This window comes from Carassius carassius, chromosome 23 (genome assembly GCF_963082965.1).
Source record: "Carassius carassius chromosome 23, fCarCar2.1, whole genome shotgun sequence".
NCBI classification, from domain to species: domain Eukaryota; kingdom Metazoa; phylum Chordata; class Actinopteri; order Cypriniformes; family Cyprinidae; genus Carassius; species Carassius carassius.
Genome location: NC_081777.1, coordinates 20544747 through 20564628, shown reverse-complemented (window position 1 = coordinate 20564628; position 19882 = coordinate 20544747). Strand labels below are relative to the sequence as shown.

The window sequence follows — 19882 nt, the reverse complement described above, 5'->3', positions numbered from 1 at the left end:
ATAGTCTGGCAATAGTTCTAAGATGAAAAAAAGGTTTTAACAGTGTTTTGAACATGTGGCTCATAAGTAAGATTTGAATTGAAAATCACCCCCAAATTATTTTGTTTTGATTTTAACTCCATAATTGAACCATCAACGGGCAAAGTAACCGTCCCAGCTTTACGTAACTGAGAAGATGTGCAAATCCACGTTCATTTTCAGCGTTTATTTGCGCATCTTCTCAGTTAACAACGGCTCTGTGTAGTAACAGCTGCTCTATGTGAAATCATGCACCTGAGGGAATTTACTGCTGATCAGAGAACCGGCTTTACTGACGAGCTGCGCATTAACGATCGGCCGATCGTGATCGGAGCACCCCTTCCAAAAATTCTTCATACAGTGGACTAACAGTAAAATTGCTAGAAAAAAAATTGAGACCAAAAATTATTCAGACACTTTGACCTGGCTAAATGTTTTGCCTATAAGTGTTTTTTCTTTAATGCGACCTTTTTTACACCACAGACTAAACTAAATTAAGCATTGCTTGGTAATTGGTCAACAAAGTATTGATAGTTGTGTAAATATTGTCATACTAACAGTTGTGTGAATTTTTGGGTGTAAATCCATTACATAGGCCTACCTTTCTATCAAAGTTATCTGACATTATCAAGATGAATTTGTTCTGACGGTTTAATTATGTGTTCTTGTCCTATTTTATAACCATTTTCTAAACTATAGCAAATAAACTGTGATAATGTGAGATGCTGAAGGTGTCTGAATAAATTTTGGTTTGACTGTACATTTATTTTTTGAAGACTATGCAGTGCTATTTTACATTTACTATTTGTTTTATGCACCAGGAAACCTGCAAACTTGAAAAAACTTAACCATTGTGTAAATCACACAAATAAATAAATAGAGCAAACATACAAATTTCCTCATTTGCAGCTAAGCCGTTGCTGCAACATGTCAACGGGTTCGCCATGTTTGTGCGGGCAAGACTGCCTTAAAAATAATTATACGTAAACGGTGGAGCTTATGTATATTTCTGGATAAAAACACGATAACGTTCACATTTATCAAGCGATTTCAGATGTTTGTGATCTATGTGCAGTTAAAAATAACTATGCCTCCAGTTATTAGTTAGGTTTGGAAAATTATTAATTTTCGTAAGAAAATGTGAACACACTTATTGATTTCGTTGGGGTTTTTTTTCGGTTTACATTTATACATGTAGTATAACGGTGAGATGTACATTTAGTTAAATTAAGTCATTTCATTGCATTGTCTTCAGCCCCAACATTTGAGCTTTTCTTGTGCTTTAGGTCAGAACACAGCTCATTCCATTTGAAATACTGGAAGAAAATCGTTATGCACTAATACAGTGCACAGTAAAAATATAGTAAAAGTCATATGTAATATTAAAAAGTAGATATAATATAGTACAACTTGTTGTAAAGTGAATATCATAAAAAGGGAGTACAGGTTTGACGAATCAGTGGTCTAGCGCTTGCATGTTAGACTCGTCAAAAACACTTTGCTTTGCTCTTGTTGCGGTTCGCGGATGATTTCATTTTCCCCTCAAGTAGGACGTGGTGTACTGTGTGATATGTTACAGTATGTCTTCTTCGATGAAAGTGTTGTTGTAATGTGAGAGCTGACATAATCGAGTATATCACGAAATCACACACAGAGAATGCACGCCTGAATTGAATTAAATTGAAAAGTTAAAAAAAATAAAAAATACAAACACATGATTTATCAGTCTGTTAAAACTCGTTCTAAATTGTATCACAAAAATGCTTCTGTATGAATATATAATTAAATATAGTTAACTTAATCTGTATCACACAAGTGTCGATTTTTCTCCAGATATCAGCATGATAACACATCAATTTATACAAGTTTAATAAAGTTAGCATTAAGTGACTTATGTATTGCCTGTTTTTGCTCAATTTTGCCAACGAAAATAGTTCCAAACAAAGATCACAGCAGTTGTGCTTCTTCGAGCAAAGGACTGTGTTTATCGGTTGAATAAATGATTCAGTGATTCACTCATTAATACAGTCAAATGCTTTGTTCCAGAATAAATCAGCCGTTTGAATGAATCGGTTGAATCTCAATGAACAATGAATTAAGATTTGCTGTCACCTACTGGCGGTTTTAATTTCACACATCGACTAATATATATATATATATATATATTTTTTTTTTTTTCTTTTTTAAAATAATTTCAAACATTAGTATTCACCATTTTATGTTTAAAAAACAAAGCATTATTTATGGATCAGTAACTTCAGGTCAAATGCATCCATGTCCATTATGAGCTACATTAAACTTTGTAAATATCACATATTTTAACACTTTTACTCAAGCAATATTATAAATGGTGACTTCAACTTCTACCAAATTTTTTTTCTGGTAAGATATCTGTACTTTTACTTGAGTACCTTATCCACCACTGTCTGAGAGTGAGAAAATTCTATTTTTGAGTGAACCTTTCCTTTGAAAAGAAATGTCAAAACATTGTGCCTTTTCCTGGCGGTGGTATAGCAAAAGTGGCTCTTCTTAACTTTAGTAAAGAGTGGCTTAAATTTTTGTTCGCAACAAGTTATGATTTATGTCAGTCCACCCGTTTAAACAGATTTTAGAGTAAAACAATCTTTTTAGTTCCTAGGGTTTAGAGTGAGTAAAAATGTATATAAAACTAAATTATGACTCTTTGAGACAAAAATGCAAATTACAGCAACAATAAATTACACAAAAGGAAACCTGTGAAATCTCCATGTGATTGTGAACAATTTATTATAAAAAGCACTGACAAATATACAAGGTTAAAAAAAAAAAATCACTGAAACATTCTTTTCAAAAGACATTGTGTTCACCGCTTAGTCAAACATAAAAACGTAAGTTACTAGATGGCAAAGTTCAACAATAAAGACTTGCAATGTATTTATAAATGAGAAACAAATGCACATATTTCTATGCAATCTAAATCAATGCAATGCAGACAAAAAAGAAAATGAGAGATTTTGTAAACCTCAGTGGACCTAGCCAACACCTAAACACCACATCTTCATCCATTACCCCATCAGACTGCGTTCACAGAAACAGTCCACGGTCATGACAAATCCTGACGCTTCTCAATTGTAGATGAAGTTAAACCTGGTCCATAGAATAAACATTTGCAATTTAATTAGACAGCATTTATCAATACTATATTACATGAAGCCCATTAACTACAAGCTACAAGATTCAAAAGTAATATCTCACCTGCTCAGTAGCTGTGGAAGACTGGATATTATTGGGCCATAGCCAGGAGCATTATCATAAAGCTCAAACAGGGGGGCAGCCACCAGCTTGTAATTCTTAGGCACAGCAAACAATGCTAAAAACACACAACACACAAGTTGAGCTGAATAATCTTACATTGAGTAAACAGAATGCATTTTGTCTTACCTTTCTCTTGCAGCTGTACTAGAAAAAGCTTCTTATGTTCTTTAGGCTTAGTGATGTGTGCAGGAATATAAGGGTACTGTGGAAGGAAATTAGATGTTCAATGTGATTTACCATTTAATCAAACTATAATAACTAGATATTCATTGTGTTTAGTTAATGTGCTTGAAAGTTAAACAAAACTATATGTACTGTTAGTGATCCAGTGCATATCTGTATGATGGAAAAGGCAAGGCAGGTTTATTTATATAGCACATTTCATACACAATGGTAATTCAAAGTGCTTAACATAAAAAAAAAAAAAAAAATAGACAAAAAAAAACAACAATAAAACAAGTAATTTAAAAACTCTGAAAATGATTTACAATTCATTTTAAAGGTTTAAAATGAATTTAAAACAGTTAATAATAGAAAATGATTATACATATAATATAGTGCAATCTGTTCGGACAGCACACAGTGCTCATTCAATAAATGCAGAGCTAAACAGATGAGTTTTGAGTGTGCATTTAAATGTGACTAATGTTTTAGCACATCTGATCTGAAGGGAACAGAGTAGTTACCTGAGGTGGTTCAAAGTTTGGTCTCCACCAGTTCCCAATACAGTCATCAATGACCCAGTCCTGTTTCACTCCATCCTGACGCCCCAAAATCTTGACAACAAATTAAGGAATTATTCTTAGTGTGTAACAAATCGTTCTTTGCTAGTTGTTACATAACTCAATGTAATGAAATGGCATTTAATTTCAAATAAGATGGCACAATACTCTGATAATAAGTGTTTTTAGCTGATTCACTCTTTTCGAACAGATTGTAGTTTAAAAAAAAATTGCATATTTCACCAATTATTACTTTAAATCCAGTCAAAAAATGAAAGCAATAATACCTCAGTCATTAGTCGCTTCAGCCCCTCCACTTCATCCTCTCCAGGGTTCAACTCACCCCCAGGACTGGAAAAAAACAATGTATAAACCTTCAGCCACTGACAGACATTTTAGTAGACACTTATTTGATAAATGCATAATGAACAAACAAAACACTGCAAAGAAAAGAAAACAAGACATAGCATAATAATGAAAAAAAAAAAAAAGTTTAAAGAAATGTATACAAGTCCCTCCAGGATTTTGCGATCGCTGAATTTATTGCAAAATCAAGCAAACTCCACAATTTTCGCAATTGCCGCAAATTTTCAGCAGAATTTGGATGCATCCTTATAGCAATGTGCATTCAGTCAAAGAAAGGTTGTTTCTCAGTTCCAAATATGGAATGAACAGCCTTGTGTTCTCATAATGACTGTACATTACAAGAGCTGATCTCGATCACGTGACACTGATATACACAGCGCTGGGAGATCAAGTGTGAAGAAAACAGTCGAATTCGCCACAGAATCAATATATATATTTTTGTATTCATTATATTTAGAGATTATGAATGACAGAAATAAAAGTACATTTTATCAGATGCAGTCTGCTAAAGATCTGAGAATCATCTGTTGTGTACTCTGATAAAGGTCTCGGAAACAGTTTTACATGCATTCTAATAAATGTCTATTTGACATCTGACACGAAACATCTTAGAGACGTGCAGCAGATGAGCAAGTCCTCTTAAAAATACATTTTGCATATGTAATTGCAGACATTAAAGAGATCTCTGACATGTACATGTGCGATTAGGCAAGTGCTTTCTATAGAACTTAATGGCACTAGTGCTGGTGTCGTCGAACGAGATCTTCAGTGGTTCTCAAAGTCAAAAGTCATAACAGTGTCAGAAGAATGTTGTCTGTGGTATATTTTCACTGAAAAACAATAAGAAATGCCACAAATATCACTGCAAATCAGAAAAAAGTTCACGAAGTCACGGAGGGAGTGATATATGTGACAATAGGTTACGTTTAACAATAGAGTACAGTTTAACCACTGAAAAGCACCCATTTGAATCGATCACATCCATAACAAAATCTCCAGTGAATCACTGGCTGCTTACAGCTTGAAGAAGGTGGTTCCCAGCTGCAGCAGCAGCACGTGAGGGAGTCTGTGCTCGTGAACGATCAGAACCCCTTCCACCGTCCGCCGCATCCCAATTTTCTCAAATTCTTCCCGCATCCGCTGAAAGCGTGCGGCTACCGAGCTGTCCTTCTCATAGAGTGGCTCCTTGGTGCCGAATGTGTAATTTGTTAAAGGGTATCTGCAAAAAACAAACATCATGATGTTCAGGAGTGATAAATGATAGATGTTCATATAAATTAAGATATGATAGATCTTTTCTGATCCACTGGGGGATCAACACACAGGAAAATATGCAAGAAATGCACGTCAAATACATGGATGTTGCACTTATTTAACTAAAAAAAGGAAATTAGTGTGGAATGTTGGACACTTCATGCGGTGTGTGTAGCTGCTTTAATTAACCATAGAAAAGTCAGAAAAATGGCAGAGTACATAGTACAAGTGAATAATGAGTGTATAAAGTATAATTTGGGCCAAAATTGATGTGTCCGGCTATGGATATATGGATAAAACAATATAGCTATATGGATAAAACAAAAGTAAACCTTGTAAAGTAAATCTCGATCTTAACTATCTCTGATTGGATGGAAGTCTCATTTTATCTAGTGTAAGTTAAAGCAATTTGTTGGGGAACATTGTGTCAAGTCTTCAATTAAATTCAAAGATGCTGTTTACATCTGTCATAATCTTATATTTTAACATTGTCTAAGGCATAGAATACACATTTTAACGCCCCTGGTTCTCAATTACAATTCTTCGCTGGTTAGTTACACTGGAAAAATGTGTAAACAGAAACATTTGGCGCTACTGTAATTGTAAAATGTTGTGTTTGTAATCGAAACTTTTCACGTTTAGGTAATTGACCCAAACGACTACTGTTATTTTCGATTCATTGTGCAATAAAACAACACCATCTGGCTACTACCATTAAATATAACAAAATATGTTTTGAATGACATTTTCCCTTTATTTAAACTAACGTTACGTATACGTTACACGTACAAGTTAACGTTAATAAACGTGCACACGCAACCAAACAGCAGTAAACACGAAGGAGCTACGACTGTTGTCCAGGTTGATGCTTCTTCAGCAGAAGCCATTGTGCATGACTGGGATCTCTCAGCGTTGCTTGAAATAAATGTAATTGCACATGCAGTGTGTAGCGGTGAATGTTACTCACAGATTTATTGTTCTCTCCAGGGTGAGCGGTTTAGCCGGCTGGCTAATGTATTTATTGCCGAACTGATTTACTCCACGAGGCCAACCGGTAGATGATCGATTAGGAGGTACAACTGACATCGTATAACGAATAATATAATGGGCTCTTAATCTCTGCACTAATCACTGTTTTTTGTTACAATAAGTGTTTTGTTACAATATTACTGGGTTGACCCACAAGCCTTGGCGCTCGATGAAAACGGGAATACGGCACTCAGCTGTGAAAGCACATCTGGGACATCCGGCTCCCTCTTGTGTTACGACTGTGCGTTTCGCTTTACGGCTCATCTGCTTCCTGTCATACTTCTTCTTCTTAAGCGTTTTTTTGGCGGTTGGCAAACCAGCTGAAAGGTGCTTTACCGCCACCTGCTGGACTGGAGTGTGGAACAGTAGTCTATATAATAATAAAAAAAAAAATAAATAAAAAAAATAATAATAATTCACCCTTTATATTCTTTCTAGTATACCTATTTCTTTAAGATATGAGATTAACTGTACATGTGTTTCCCTTAGTGCTTTTCCAAGTATATTTTCCAATGTAAATTTAATTTGATATTTTTCACATACCTCTTTCAATATTATTCTCTCATTTTCATATGCATAACATTCTATTATTACATGTTTTACGGTTTCAGGTTGATTACAATGTATACATAAACCATTTATATGTTTGCCTATTAATTGCAGAGTTTTATTAAGTCCTGTATGGCCTATTCTAAGACGAGTAATAACTGTATTCTCCCTCCGATTTCTACCTATTTCTCTTCCTTCACCAACTTTACTTTGTATATTATAAAACTGTCTTCCTGTATCATTAATATCCCAGTATTCCTGCCATATATTTTTTGTATGCACCTTTATGATAGTCTTGGCTTCATCTTTACTTAATTTAATCTGGATATCTATCGTTTGATATTTAATTGATTGTTTTGCTAAAATATCTACCTCTTCGTTTCCTTTCACACCTACATGTGCAGGAACCCAGATAAATGATACATTCCTACAATTTTTATGTAATCTGATTATAATTTGATATATTTCGTTTAATATGTCGTGTCTGCCTGACTTCCCAGATCCAATACTTATTAGAGCAGATAAACTATCAGAAGCAATAACTACATTATCTTTATTTCTTTGTTCTATCCACTGTAGACCTAATAGAATTGCTACCAGTTCCACTGTATACACTGATAGATAATCTGTTGTTCTCTTTTTAATATTTTCCTCGCATTGTGGGATATATACTGCAGCACCCGTATGACCATTTTCAGGGTTCTTTGAACCATCTGTAAATACAATTATTTTATTTTTATAATGCAACTCCATATAACTCTTAACTATACACCAAACAGGAATAAACTTTGATTCCCTTTTAATTTCTTCCTGTAAGTGTAAATCTATTAATGGTATTACAACTCTTCATGGGGGAATTTCTGAGTATGGTACTGTTGGACAATACTGTATATTATGTAAACCTGCCTTTCTTGCTTTCGCATACCCTATCCATCCAAAACTCCTAAAATTTGATTTATAATGTTCCCAACACTTGTATTACTGCCTTTTAGGAAATAACTCATTATGTCCTTGTATGTTTACTAATGCTTAATGGCATCTCCCCAGTTTTTTAACCTGTAGAGCCGCTACTGGAGATGATTTAAATGCCCCACTACATATTCTGAGTTTGTTTCTGAGTTTGTTTGTTTTCTGATGCTGACATATAAGCTATACACCCATAATCAAATGTTGATCTCATAAGTGCCCAATATATCCTTCTCAAAGAAGACCTCGTTGCTCCCCAATCCATTCCTGACAAGCAACGCAAAACATTATTAATTTTCTTACATTTTAATTTAATTTTATCAATTTGCTGTTTCCATGTCAGTTTTTCATCAAACAGAATCCCAAGAAATTGTATTACTCTAACTTGTTCGAGTTCTTGACCATTTAACTTTATTACAATTTTCTTATGTTTCTTAGAAAAACAAATTACCTGTGATTTTGTTACTGATATTTTAAAGCCCCATTTATTTGACCATTTTTCCACCACTTTAATTGCTGTCTGCATTTTCTTTTGCATATGTTCTACATTTTTTCCTCTAATCCAAAGGGCCCCATCATCTGCATATAATGATTTTCCTATATTATGTTCAATTCCTTCAAATATGTCATTAATCATTATATTAAATAAAAGTGGACTGCATACACTACCTTGCGGTGTACCATTTTCTACCATGTGCATATCTGAAAATTCCTTTCCAACCCTTACTTCAATTGTTCTATCAAATAAAAATCTAGTATCCAATTATACATCCTACCCCCTATACCTAATTTATTTAACTTAATGAGGAGTCCCTCTTTCCATAGCATATCATATGCTTTTTCGATTTCAAAAAACACAGCTATACATTCTCCTTATTTGTTTGGGCTTTTCTAATTTCTGATTCAAGACATAAAATAGAATCCATTGTACTTCTTCCCTTTCGGAATCCATTTTGATATTGTGAAATTAAGTTATTCTTTTCTAAAAAGTATGTTAGTCTGTCAGTAACCATCCTTTCCATTGTTTTTCCTAACTGGGAAGTTAATGCTATTGGTCTATAGCTTAAAGGATTATCAGAATCTTTTCCAGGCTTTAAAATTGGTACTATAACAGACTGCTTCCATACTGTGGGGATTTTTCCTGTATTCCATATTATATTAAAAAGATTTAAAATTACATTAAGCATACTATCCTCCATATGAGCCAACATTATATAACATATATCATCTTTCCCCGGAGATGTTTTCTTTACATTTGATATAGCTTTTTTAAATTCTTGCATATTAAAAGGTAAATCAATATCATTGTCCATCATATTTCTTTTGTCCATTATATTATGATTTTCCATCATTGTTTTACTTCGTTCCTGCTTAACTTCATTTGATAAATTTTCTGAACTTTGGACCTTTACTAACACTTGTGCCAACATCTCTGCCTTTTCCGTATCATTAATTGGCGTTTTCCCATTTAACTTTAATACTGGTATTTCATATTTCCTTTTTATTCCAGTCATTCTTTTAATCATTCTCCAAATTTCTGATAATTGTGTCTCTCTTCCTATTGTACTGCAATAATTTTTCCAATACATACGCTTAGCTGTTCTTATATTTTTCCTAACTACCGCTTGCGCTCTTTTATATTGTATTAATATCTCCATTGAATGATGTTTTTTCAATTGCCTAAAAACTTTATTTCTATTTTTAATTGCTTTCTTACAGTCTTCATTCCACCAAGGAACACTTTTTCTCCTAATTTCCTCTTTACTTTTTGGAATTGATTCCTTTGCTGATTTTTTAATTATTGTAGTCAGATTATCATTAAATTCATCCACCTCAAATATGTGCCTTTTAAAAAGTTCTTCATATTTAATTTTATTAATTGTTTGAAATTTATCCCAATCTGCTTTTTTAAAATTCCTTTTTGCTATTTTCCTTATTTCATCTTGATATACCTCTACTCCTATTATAATCATTATGGGGTAATGATCACTGCCAATTACTATTTTATTTAAAACATCCCACTTTGTAATACCCGCCATCTCCCTGGATGTTAAAGTAAGGTCTATTACACTTTCCTTATTTTGATGACTATCATATCTTGTTCCTCTCCCATCATTTATACATACTAATTTTTTCTCATCAATAAAATCTTCTATAATTACGCCATTTCTATCTGTATATTTACTACCCCACAATGTACTGTGTGCATTAAAATCCCCACACCAAATTATTTTACCCTTTATTTGTCCTCCAATAGTATGCAATTTTTCATAATCAAGCCTTTCACATGGGTTGTAAAAATTTATAATTGTGATATCATCTTGCCCTAACAATATATTTACTACTAGTGATTCTTGTTTACTTCCTGTATTAATTACATTATATTTAATTCCATTCTGCAAAAAGATAGCTACTCCTCCACCATTTCTGTCTTTCCTATCATTTCTTATTTCTTTATATCCATATATTACAAAATCCCATTGTGGCTTCAACCATGTTTCTTGTATACATATAACTTGAGGCTTATTTTGTAAGGTTGATATATATTGTTTGAACTCCTGACCATTGGCAATTAAACTTCTTGCATTCCACTGCAATATACTTAACGTACTGCAGTATCTCCATCCCATGTTTGAGAACTTGTAGTCCCTCCTCCTAACATATTCTCTACTGTTTCCCTTTCCAAACCTTTCATTCCAAGATATTTCTCTGCTGATTTCATTATTATCTTGATTTTCTCAGTTTTCTTATTAGTTTGTGCTGTACAGTTGATCACATCTACCATAAACAGGATAAAATCTTTTTTTCCTACTATCAACGTGTCTTCATTTATCTTGGTACATCCATCACACACATTCTTTGTGATGACTTCTCTTTCCTCGTTTTCGGATCTTTCTGTCTGAACCGGTAGTCTTTTTACTGCCTCTGCATATGAGACCCCTTGAAATGTTTTCACTCTCTGCACTTCTTCAGCTTTCTTACTAACTTCACATCTTCGATATGCTGAACTATGTTCACCTCCGCAGTTACAACATTTCAGCTTAGCTCCTTCTTCACATTTCCCATAATCATGTTCTCCTGCACACCTTCCACATTTTTGCTTGCCTCTACACACGGCTGCAACATGTCCATACTTTTGGCACTTGAAACATCTTAGCGGTGGAGGAACATATGTCCTGACTTCATAACTCATGTATCCAATGTACACTCTAGATGGTAATTTTCCACTATCCATTTTTAGCATCACTGCTAAGCTATCACACTTCTCCCCATTTCTTGTTGTTTTCAGACGTTTTACTTCAACCACTTTGGCTCCAGTAACATTGTTCTTAATTTGCTCTGTTGTTACGGTTGTAGGGACCCCATATATAACCCCTCTGACAAATTTTTTGTTCTCTACCTTTGTTACGACCACTTTTTGTCCTTCGATTTTACTTATTTTAGTGGCCCTATTTTGCTGAGTGTTATCTTTACATTCGATTAACAACGATCCATTTCCCATAATTCTTGCACTTTTGATTTCTCCTATTAGTTTATTTATTAACACTGTAAGTTGAATTGGATTCCACTTACCAAATGATGATCCTTCCTTCTCTAACTTCACTATTACTTTGCATTCTCCATATTGTTTATCAATTTCCACTGTAGCTATTCCACTTCCTTGATCACTATCCGTTCTTTCATCACTGGAGATCATTTTCCCTCTATGCCGTCTACGCTTTTGATTAGTTTTGGTTCCTACCGAATTCCAGTCTTCAAATTTCCCACTACCTACTTCCATTTCTCTTACGTCACTCTCACATCCGTCACTTCCTTCTGCCATCTCCTGTCCATTCACAGTCCAGTCGTTGCCAACCGTCTCCTCCTTCACCTAGGCCGCCATGTTCTTCCTTCCTGTCATACGTCAGCATAGTGAAAGTGAAAGTGAAGTGACATTCAGCCAAGTATGGTGACCCATACTCAGAATTCGTGCTCTGCATTTAACCCATCCGAAATGCACACACACTGTGAGCACACACCCGGAGCAGTGGGCAGCCATTTATGCTGCGGCGCCCGGGGAGCAGTTGGGGGTTCGATGCCTTGCTCAAGGGCACCTAAGTCGTGGTATTGAAGGTGGAGAGAGAACTGTACATGCACTCCCCCCACCCACAATTCCTGCCGGCCCGGGACTCGAACTCACAACCTTTCAATTGGGAGTCCAACTCTCTAACCATTAGGCCACGACTTCCCACAAAAGCATTGAGGCTTTTTGAACATATACTATTAATAAATATTACAGCCTATTAATGGATAAGTCAAATGTGTTTATTATACTCATAAACATGTTATTATTTTATTTTATTACATCCTTCTTTCTTTCTTGCTCCCCTAATCTATATTCATTACCATTGCAATAACAACGGGAAGAAAAGAAATAGGCCTATTTTAACTTTCTCAAAATAAATAATTTAGTTAAACCATTTATCTGTGGTAGGGAATAGTAAACCCAACTGAATAAAATACCTTTTTAAAATGTTTATCACCATTTAATAAAAATTCTACAGGCCTATTCCACAATATGACACATTTTTTTTCAGTTCACAGATGAATCTGTTTGATGTAATCTCCTCATGTATTTATTTTAAGAAGTGAAATCAGATTTGCTGCATGCTTTTAAAACAGGTTTATTGATTTTCATTTTTTTTGTGTTCATAGGCCTATTTTTAACATGCTGGTGGGAGTCAGGAACAGACTACATCCAGAAATAATATGACAGTGGTTTCCTTTCACCATCACTTCTACCACAAAAGACTGCTTTTTAAGTTATCTTCCTGATGTATCCAAATTCCTTAGCATATCCAAAACCTCAGAACAACTTGATGATGTAACAGAAATTATGGACTCTCTCTTTTCTAGCACTTTAAATACAGTTGCTTCTCTACGCTTAAGGAAGGTTAAGGAAAACAGTTTGACACCATGGTATAATGTGCATACTCGCACCCTAAAGAGAGCAGCCCGAAAAATGGAGTGCAGCTAGAGGAAAACAAAACTAGAGGTATTCCGTATTGCTTGGCGGGAAAGTAACCTATCCTACAGAAAAGCATTAAAAACTGCTAGATCCGATTACTTTTCTTCTCTTTTAGAAGAAAACAAACATAACCCCAGGTATTTATTCAATAAAGTGGCTAAATTAAAGAAAAATAAAGCCTAAACAAGTGTTGACATTTCCCAACACCATAGCAGTAATGACTTTATGAACTACTTTACTTCTAAAATCGATACTATTAGAGATAAAATTGCAACCATTTAGCCGTCAGCTACAGTATCGCATCAGACAGTGCACTATAGACCCCCTGAGGAACAGTTCCACTCATTCTCTAATAGGAGAGGAAGAATTGTATAAACTTGTTAAATCATCTAAACCAACAACATGCATGTTAGATCCTATACCATCTAAGCTCCTAAAAGAGGTGCTTCCAGAAGTCATAGATCCTCTTCTGACAATTATTAATTCCTCATTGTCATTAGGATATGTCCCCAAAACCTTCAAACTGGCTGTTATTAAGCCAAAGACCCCAAAGAACTAGTTAATTATAGACCAATCTCGAATCTCCCTTTTCTGTCCAAGATACTAGAAAAGGTGGTATCCTCACAATTATATTCCTTCTTAGAGAAAAATGGTATATGTGAAGATTTCCAGTCAGGATTTAGACCGTATCATAGTACTGAGACTGCTCTCCTTAGAGTTACAAATGATCTGCTCTTATCATCTGACCGTGGGTGTATTTCTCTATTAGTTTTATTGGATCTTAGTGCTGCGTTTGACACAATTGAACACCACATTCATTTGCATAGACTTGAACACTTTGTTGGCATTAATGGAAGTGCATTAGCATGGTTTAAATCGTACTTATATGACCACCATCAGTTCGTAGCAGTGAATGAAGATGTATCATATCGAACACAAGTGCAGTATGGAGTACCTCAAGGCTCAGTACTAGGGCCGTTACTCTTCAAGCTTTATATGTTACCCTTGGGAGATATCATAAGGAAACATGGTGTTAGCTTTCACTGTTATGATGATGGTACTCAGCTCTATATTTCTTCGCGGCCCGGTGAAACACACCAATTTGAAAAACTAATGGAATGCATAGTCGATATAAAAAACTGGTTCTTGCTGCTAAATTCTGAAAAATTATGTTAATTATAGGACCTAAAAACTCTGCTTGTAATAACCTAGAACACTGTCTAAGACTTGATGGTTGCTCTGTCAATTCTTCGTCATCAGTTAGGAACCTGTGTGTGCTATTTGATCGCAATCTTTCCTTTGAAAGCCACGTTTCTAGCATTTGTAAAACTGCATTTTTCCATCTCAAAAATATATCTAAATTACAGCCTATGCCCTCAATGTCAAATGCAGAAATGTTAATCCATGCATTTATGACCTCAAGGTTAGATTATTGTAATGCTTTATTGGTTGGTTGTTCTGCACTCTTAGTAAACAAACTACAGCTAGTCCAAAATGCAGCAGCAAGAGTTCTTACTAGAACCAGGAAGTATGACCATATTAGCCCGGTCCTGTCAACACTGCACTAGCTCCCTATCAAACATCGTATAGATTTTAAAATATTGCTTATTACTTATAAAGCCCTGAATGGTTTAGCACCTCAGTATTTGAATGAGCTCCTTTTACATTATAATCCTCTACGTCCACTACGTTCTCAAAACTCAGGCAATTTGATAATACCTAAAATATCAAAATCAACTGCGGGCGGCAGATCCTTTTCCTATTTGGCGCCTAAACTCTGGAATAACCTACCTAACATTGTTCGGGAGGCAGACACACTCTTGCAGTTTAAATCTAGATTAAAGACCCATCTCTTTAACCCTCTCAGGCTCAAATTAAGTTTTAGTAACTTAGTAACTTTAGTAACCTTTAGTAAAGTTTTTAGTACTCCAGAAACATAAAATATGTATCTGGAGTAATAAGGTTTTTAGTTTTTAACTGTTGCAAATCAGCAACGCCTGCCTTGAGAGGGTTAACCTGGCTTACACATAACATACTAATATGCTTTTAATATCCAAATCCGTTAAAGGATTTTTAGGCTGCATTAATTAGGTAAACCGGAACCGGGGACACTTCACATAACACCCTATGTACTTGCTACATCATTAGAAGAATGGCATCTACGCTAATATTAGTCTGTTTCTCTCTTATTCCGAGGTCAGCGTAGCCACCAGATCCAGTCTGTATCCAGATCAGAGGGTCACTGGGGGACCTGAAGTGGGACATTCACATTGACTCCATTGTGAAAAAGGCCCAGCAGAGGTTGTACTTCCTTTGCCAGCTGAGGAAGTTTATCCTGCCACAGGATCTGCTGGAACAGTTCTACTCCACCATCATCGAATCCATCCTCTGCACTTCAGTAACTGTCTGGTTCAGCTCAGCTTCTAAATCTGACCTCAGAAGACTACAGAGGGTAGTCCGGACTGCTGAGCGAATTATCGGTACAACCCTCCCATCTATTCAAGAACTGTACTTATCCAGAGTGAGCAAAAGGGCTGTTAAAATCACTCTGGACCCCTCACATCCAGCACACTCCCTCTTTGAACTGTTGCCATCTGGTCGACGCTACAGAGCACTGAGCACCAGAACGACCAGACACAGGAACAGTTTCTTCCCTCAGGCAATCCATCTTATGAACAGCTGATAATAACTGTGGGACACACTACACTATTTATATTTATATACACTACACTTTTTATCCAACACACATACTTAGCGTACACTTAAATCTTTTGCACATAATATACATGTACATACATGGAACACACTACACTACTTATATTTATATACACATACACTTATTTATCCAACACACATACTTAGCGTACAGTTAAAACTTTTCCACATAATATACATGTACATACATAAATGCTCATTTTAATATACCTGCCATACATTGTCAATTTGTATATTGTCAATCCTTAAACCACCTATTTGTAGTTTTTTGTATTTTTTATTCCTTATTGTGTTTTTTGTTCTGTCGCTGTTATGTTGCACTGCGGAGCTCTGTCACGAAAACAAATTCCTCGTATGTGTGAACATACCTGGCAATAAAGCTCATTCTGATTCTGATTCTGCAGTCACCCGGATCCAGTATGTATCCAGACCAGATGGTGGATCAGCACCTAGAAAGGACCTCTACATCCCTGAAAGACAGTGGAGACCAGGACAACTAGAGCCCCAGATACAGATCCCCTGTAAAGACCTTGTCTCAGAGGACCACCAGGACAAGACCACAGGAAACAGATGATTCTTCTGCACAATCTGACTTTGCTGCAGCCTGGAATTGAACTGCTGGTTTCATCTGGTCAGAGGAGAACTGGCCCCCCAACTGAGCCTGGTTTCTCCCAAGGTTTTTTTCTCCATTCTGTCACCGATGGAGTTTCGGTTCTTTGCCGCTGTTGCCTCTGGTTTGCTTAGTCGGGGTCACTTCATCTACAGCGATATCGTTGACTTGATTGCAAATAAATGCACAGACACTATTTAACTGAACAGAGATGACATCACTGAATTCAATGATGAACTGCCTTTAACTATCATTTTGCATTGACACACTGTTTTCCTAATGAATGTTGTTTAGTTGCTTTGACGCAATGTATTTTGTCTAAAGCGCTATATAAATAAAGGTGACTTGACTTTCATGCTTTTGTGTCTTGCCGTGTTTATGTACATTCATTTTTATTTTTTAGCAGTGCAATTAATTACATTATGAAATAAAAATAAGTATACAATGAAAGACTCTGCAAGCTATGTGAAAAAGCATTCTTCTCAAACTAAACCATTTAATTATTGCTCTTTGGTAGAGAATAGTGGAAAAATAAAAGTATAAACTAACACTAAATAAACACTATTTGTAATACAGTTATCACCCTTAGTGCAATTTATTTTATCCCATCATAGTTCCCATCTAAATCATCATTAGATGTTACATCCTTGAGAAATCATACGAAATCAATACAGCAAAATTACTTTTTTGGAAATCATATTAATAAATGCAGCAGTATTGCACTTAAAATTCAACACATTTGTAAGAGATCTAGGGTTTTCTGCATTGCTACATGGCTGCCCTAACAACAAAGTGCCAACAACCAGTGTGGTCAATACATTTGTATCAAATGAGGGAAAATATCACACAATGTATCATAATCGTATCAAACGAGAGCTGTAAATTCTGAAAGGCTAGTCAGTCAACTAAAGGATAAATTGAAACAAAGATACTTGATGTCTTAATAATATATTTCAGATACTAAAATAGGATTGCAAAAAGACACTAAATTGTGCAAAAACCAGTGCATCGTTTTCAGTTTTCTTTCTACGAGGTCTGATTAACCCCTAGACTTCTTACATTAATACATACATAGTACTTTTTATGTCTTCAAATATATATTGAAATACAAGTGTGTGCTTCATTATGATATCAAACTAAATATATTCTTTTTTTTACAGTTATATTTTAGAGAAAATGAAATCACTGCTCCACAAAGCATGCAGACAAAAGTGCATTCAAACTCAGACACTGATTTACGTCATATTGCATACAGTTCACCTGCATTGTAGTCGTTCGGGAGGGAAATGCTTAATATTGCCATTTCCTCGGCAAAGAGTTGAAATGCTCCCAGTTTTTTTTTGTAGAAATGCACCTTCCACCAGTGGCCAACTAAGTGAATCTTCACAAAGGGCTGGCCAGCATGTTTACTTGATACTGTTTATAACCTCCTCATCTGCTAGTCAGATAAAGTTGAGCCTTCTCTTCTGATGTTGGGATAATGTACAATCCAAGTGGCATGCTTTCAAATAGATCACTCTGAGAGAAACAATGAAGCAAGACAACTATAAGTGTGAGGTAGATTTTAATAGTATACAACTATTTAGACAAAAATTTTGGACATCAAGTTAGTGACTTGATCAGTACCTGCTCACTCTCATGAGAAATATGTGCTGGCAGTCATATCAGGGCTTCACTGCTCCTCATAGCCAGCAGTGGGGAACGTCTCCATTTCCTGACCCTGAAACATGTACTGGGACACAGCAGCAGGGATGAGGGCATTAGCCAGCTCCTGCACATACACACAGAAATAGTTTAGAAAATATTTCATACAATCATGCAAGCATTAATGCTCTCGTGTTATTTTTTGTTTAGTTTAGTTTTTTTTAGCCTTCATGCATTTAAGCAACACTTTATGGCCCTCTAGCGGTTAAAGTATTAAACTACAAATTACCTGCGAAGGAATATTGTTTTGGTAATTACGTGAGTTGTGCTTCAGCTCCACTACAACTGTTTTAATATAACATTACAAAAAAAAAAAATTATCAATGCTGACACTAAATACAACAATTGCAATTTTTATTAGATAATGGTGAAGCTATAACTTGACTAGGCAATTTAGGCAAAAAGACCAAAATAATAACTGACCCTTCCCAACAGTATTGTTTTACGAACCTAATCAATTCACAACACAACAGATGTGTTTCTATGCAAACTATGTTGATATGTCTAGTTTTATTAATAGTACTTTTGCTTTCCCTTACTGCTTGCAAACTCTTGAGCCTGGCCTTCTTTCCTTTATTTATGGATATAATGTAAGCACACACACACACACACACACACACACACACACACACACACACACACACACACACACACGAGTGATCAAAGTATGCAGTTTCCCAGGAAATCCATCCTGATAAGATGGTTTGGAAGATTTTTTTATGATTACATTTTGTTCATTTTATCTGTTGAAAAATTACATTAACTATCTAGCTGGTTATAATGACAGTAAACTCACTGATTTCAGGGTTGGGTCCATTTCTGTGAAGTTCCACTCGTTCAAAGATAGACTAAATGTGAAGGGCTAAGAGAAAGAGGAGAGATCATCTGTTAATCCATTATGTATTTTAAGGTCATTCATATGATAAGGCTATCCTCCCATTCAGTTGCACTTGTGTAAACATCGGATTCGTTCTGTCCCTGTATCGATTCAGACTTACATCCATTGCTGCAGCACTGGTTTCCATGCTCTGCTGGTGGCTCCTCAGAAGCAGCTGTAAATCCTCCAGGCTCATGTCAACATTCTCCACACCATCAGGAATCTCTGATCTGACATATATATGAAAATGGATTTTTCAGTGAACTGAAATATAAGTGTTGCTATCTGTGAAATACAATAGTCGGAGATATTTGTTATATGATATATTATACCTCTCCAGCATGGGTCTTTTGGCCCTTCTCTCTCCCAAATTAGATCCTCGGCCCTCTAGGACGGACTGCACCATGGCAACAGGGAGGACGGGGGGTTCAGTGCACACCTCACAGGAGCCGAGTGGTACACCCTCTCCTCGTCCCTGTACCCCTGGACTCACTGGCTCTTCCTTAATCAGCATCAGACACTTTTCTCTAAACAAATAGACCACGTCCTAAATAAATTTCATTGTATTTTTTCTGAAATGTTGTTTTCTGTCAACATTTTTCAAATGGTGGACATTTTATTGCCCTATAAACATAGCAGCTAATATTAAAGGGATAATTCATCACAAAATAAAATTTCTGCCATTGTTTTCTCTCCCTATTTAGAAGAACGTTTGTGTCAATACACTGACAGTCAGTGGGGTCCAAAACAACAAGATCATAATAATGTAT

General features: G+C 35.6%; 2 protein-coding genes across 3 annotated transcripts in view; both read right to left on the bottom strand.

Annotated features, from left to right (window-relative positions):
• Positions 1-2765: 2765 nt before the first annotated feature.
• Positions 2766-6933, bottom strand: LOC132101944 (cleavage and polyadenylation specificity factor subunit 5). The gene is made up of 7 exons (XM_059507154.1): positions 6622-6933; positions 5419-5619; positions 4322-4385; positions 3999-4088; positions 3439-3514; positions 3253-3367; positions 2766-3144 (listed from the first exon to the last, which is right to left on the bottom strand). The coding sequence occupies exons 1-7, from the start codon at positions 6738-6740 to the stop codon at positions 3123-3125; spliced, it is 687 nt and encodes a 228-aa protein (XP_059363137.1). The 5' UTR covers positions 6741-6933; the 3' UTR covers positions 2766-3122.
• Positions 6934-17432: 10499 nt separating this feature from the next.
• LOC132101943 (heat shock factor protein 4) overlaps positions 17433-19882 on the bottom strand; it is a 7740-nt gene continuing 5290 nt past the window's right edge. Inside the window, exons 9-13 of one of the 2 annotated variants that reach the window (XM_059507152.1) lie at positions 19445-19639; positions 19234-19342; positions 19032-19097; positions 18158-18302; positions 17433-18049 (exon numbers count right to left, since the gene is read on the bottom strand). In XM_059507152.1, the coding sequence (XP_059363135.1) occupies positions 18204-18302; positions 19032-19097; positions 19234-19342; positions 19445-19639 (469 nt within the window). In that variant the 3' untranslated portion in view covers positions 17433-18049; positions 18158-18203. The remainder of the gene's footprint in view (positions 18050-18157; positions 18303-19031; positions 19098-19233; positions 19343-19444; positions 19640-19882) is intronic. The other variant, XM_059507153.1, reaches the window with a different exon arrangement.

Excerpts from the sequence above, each read along its gene's own strand:
- LOC132101944 (XM_059507154.1), bottom strand. The coding sequence starts at position 6,740 with ATGTCAGTTGTACCTCCTAATCGATCATCTACCGGTTGGCCTCGTGGA. Across the intron at positions 5,620-6,621 it reads CTGGAGAGAACAATAAATCT|ATACCCTTTAACAAATTACA; the intron begins GTGAGTAACATT and ends TGTTTTTTGCAG. Across the intron at positions 3,368-3,438 it reads AGTACAGCTGCAAGAGAAAG|CATTGTTTGCTGTGCCTAAG; the intron begins GTAAGACAAAAT and ends GTGTGTTTTTAG.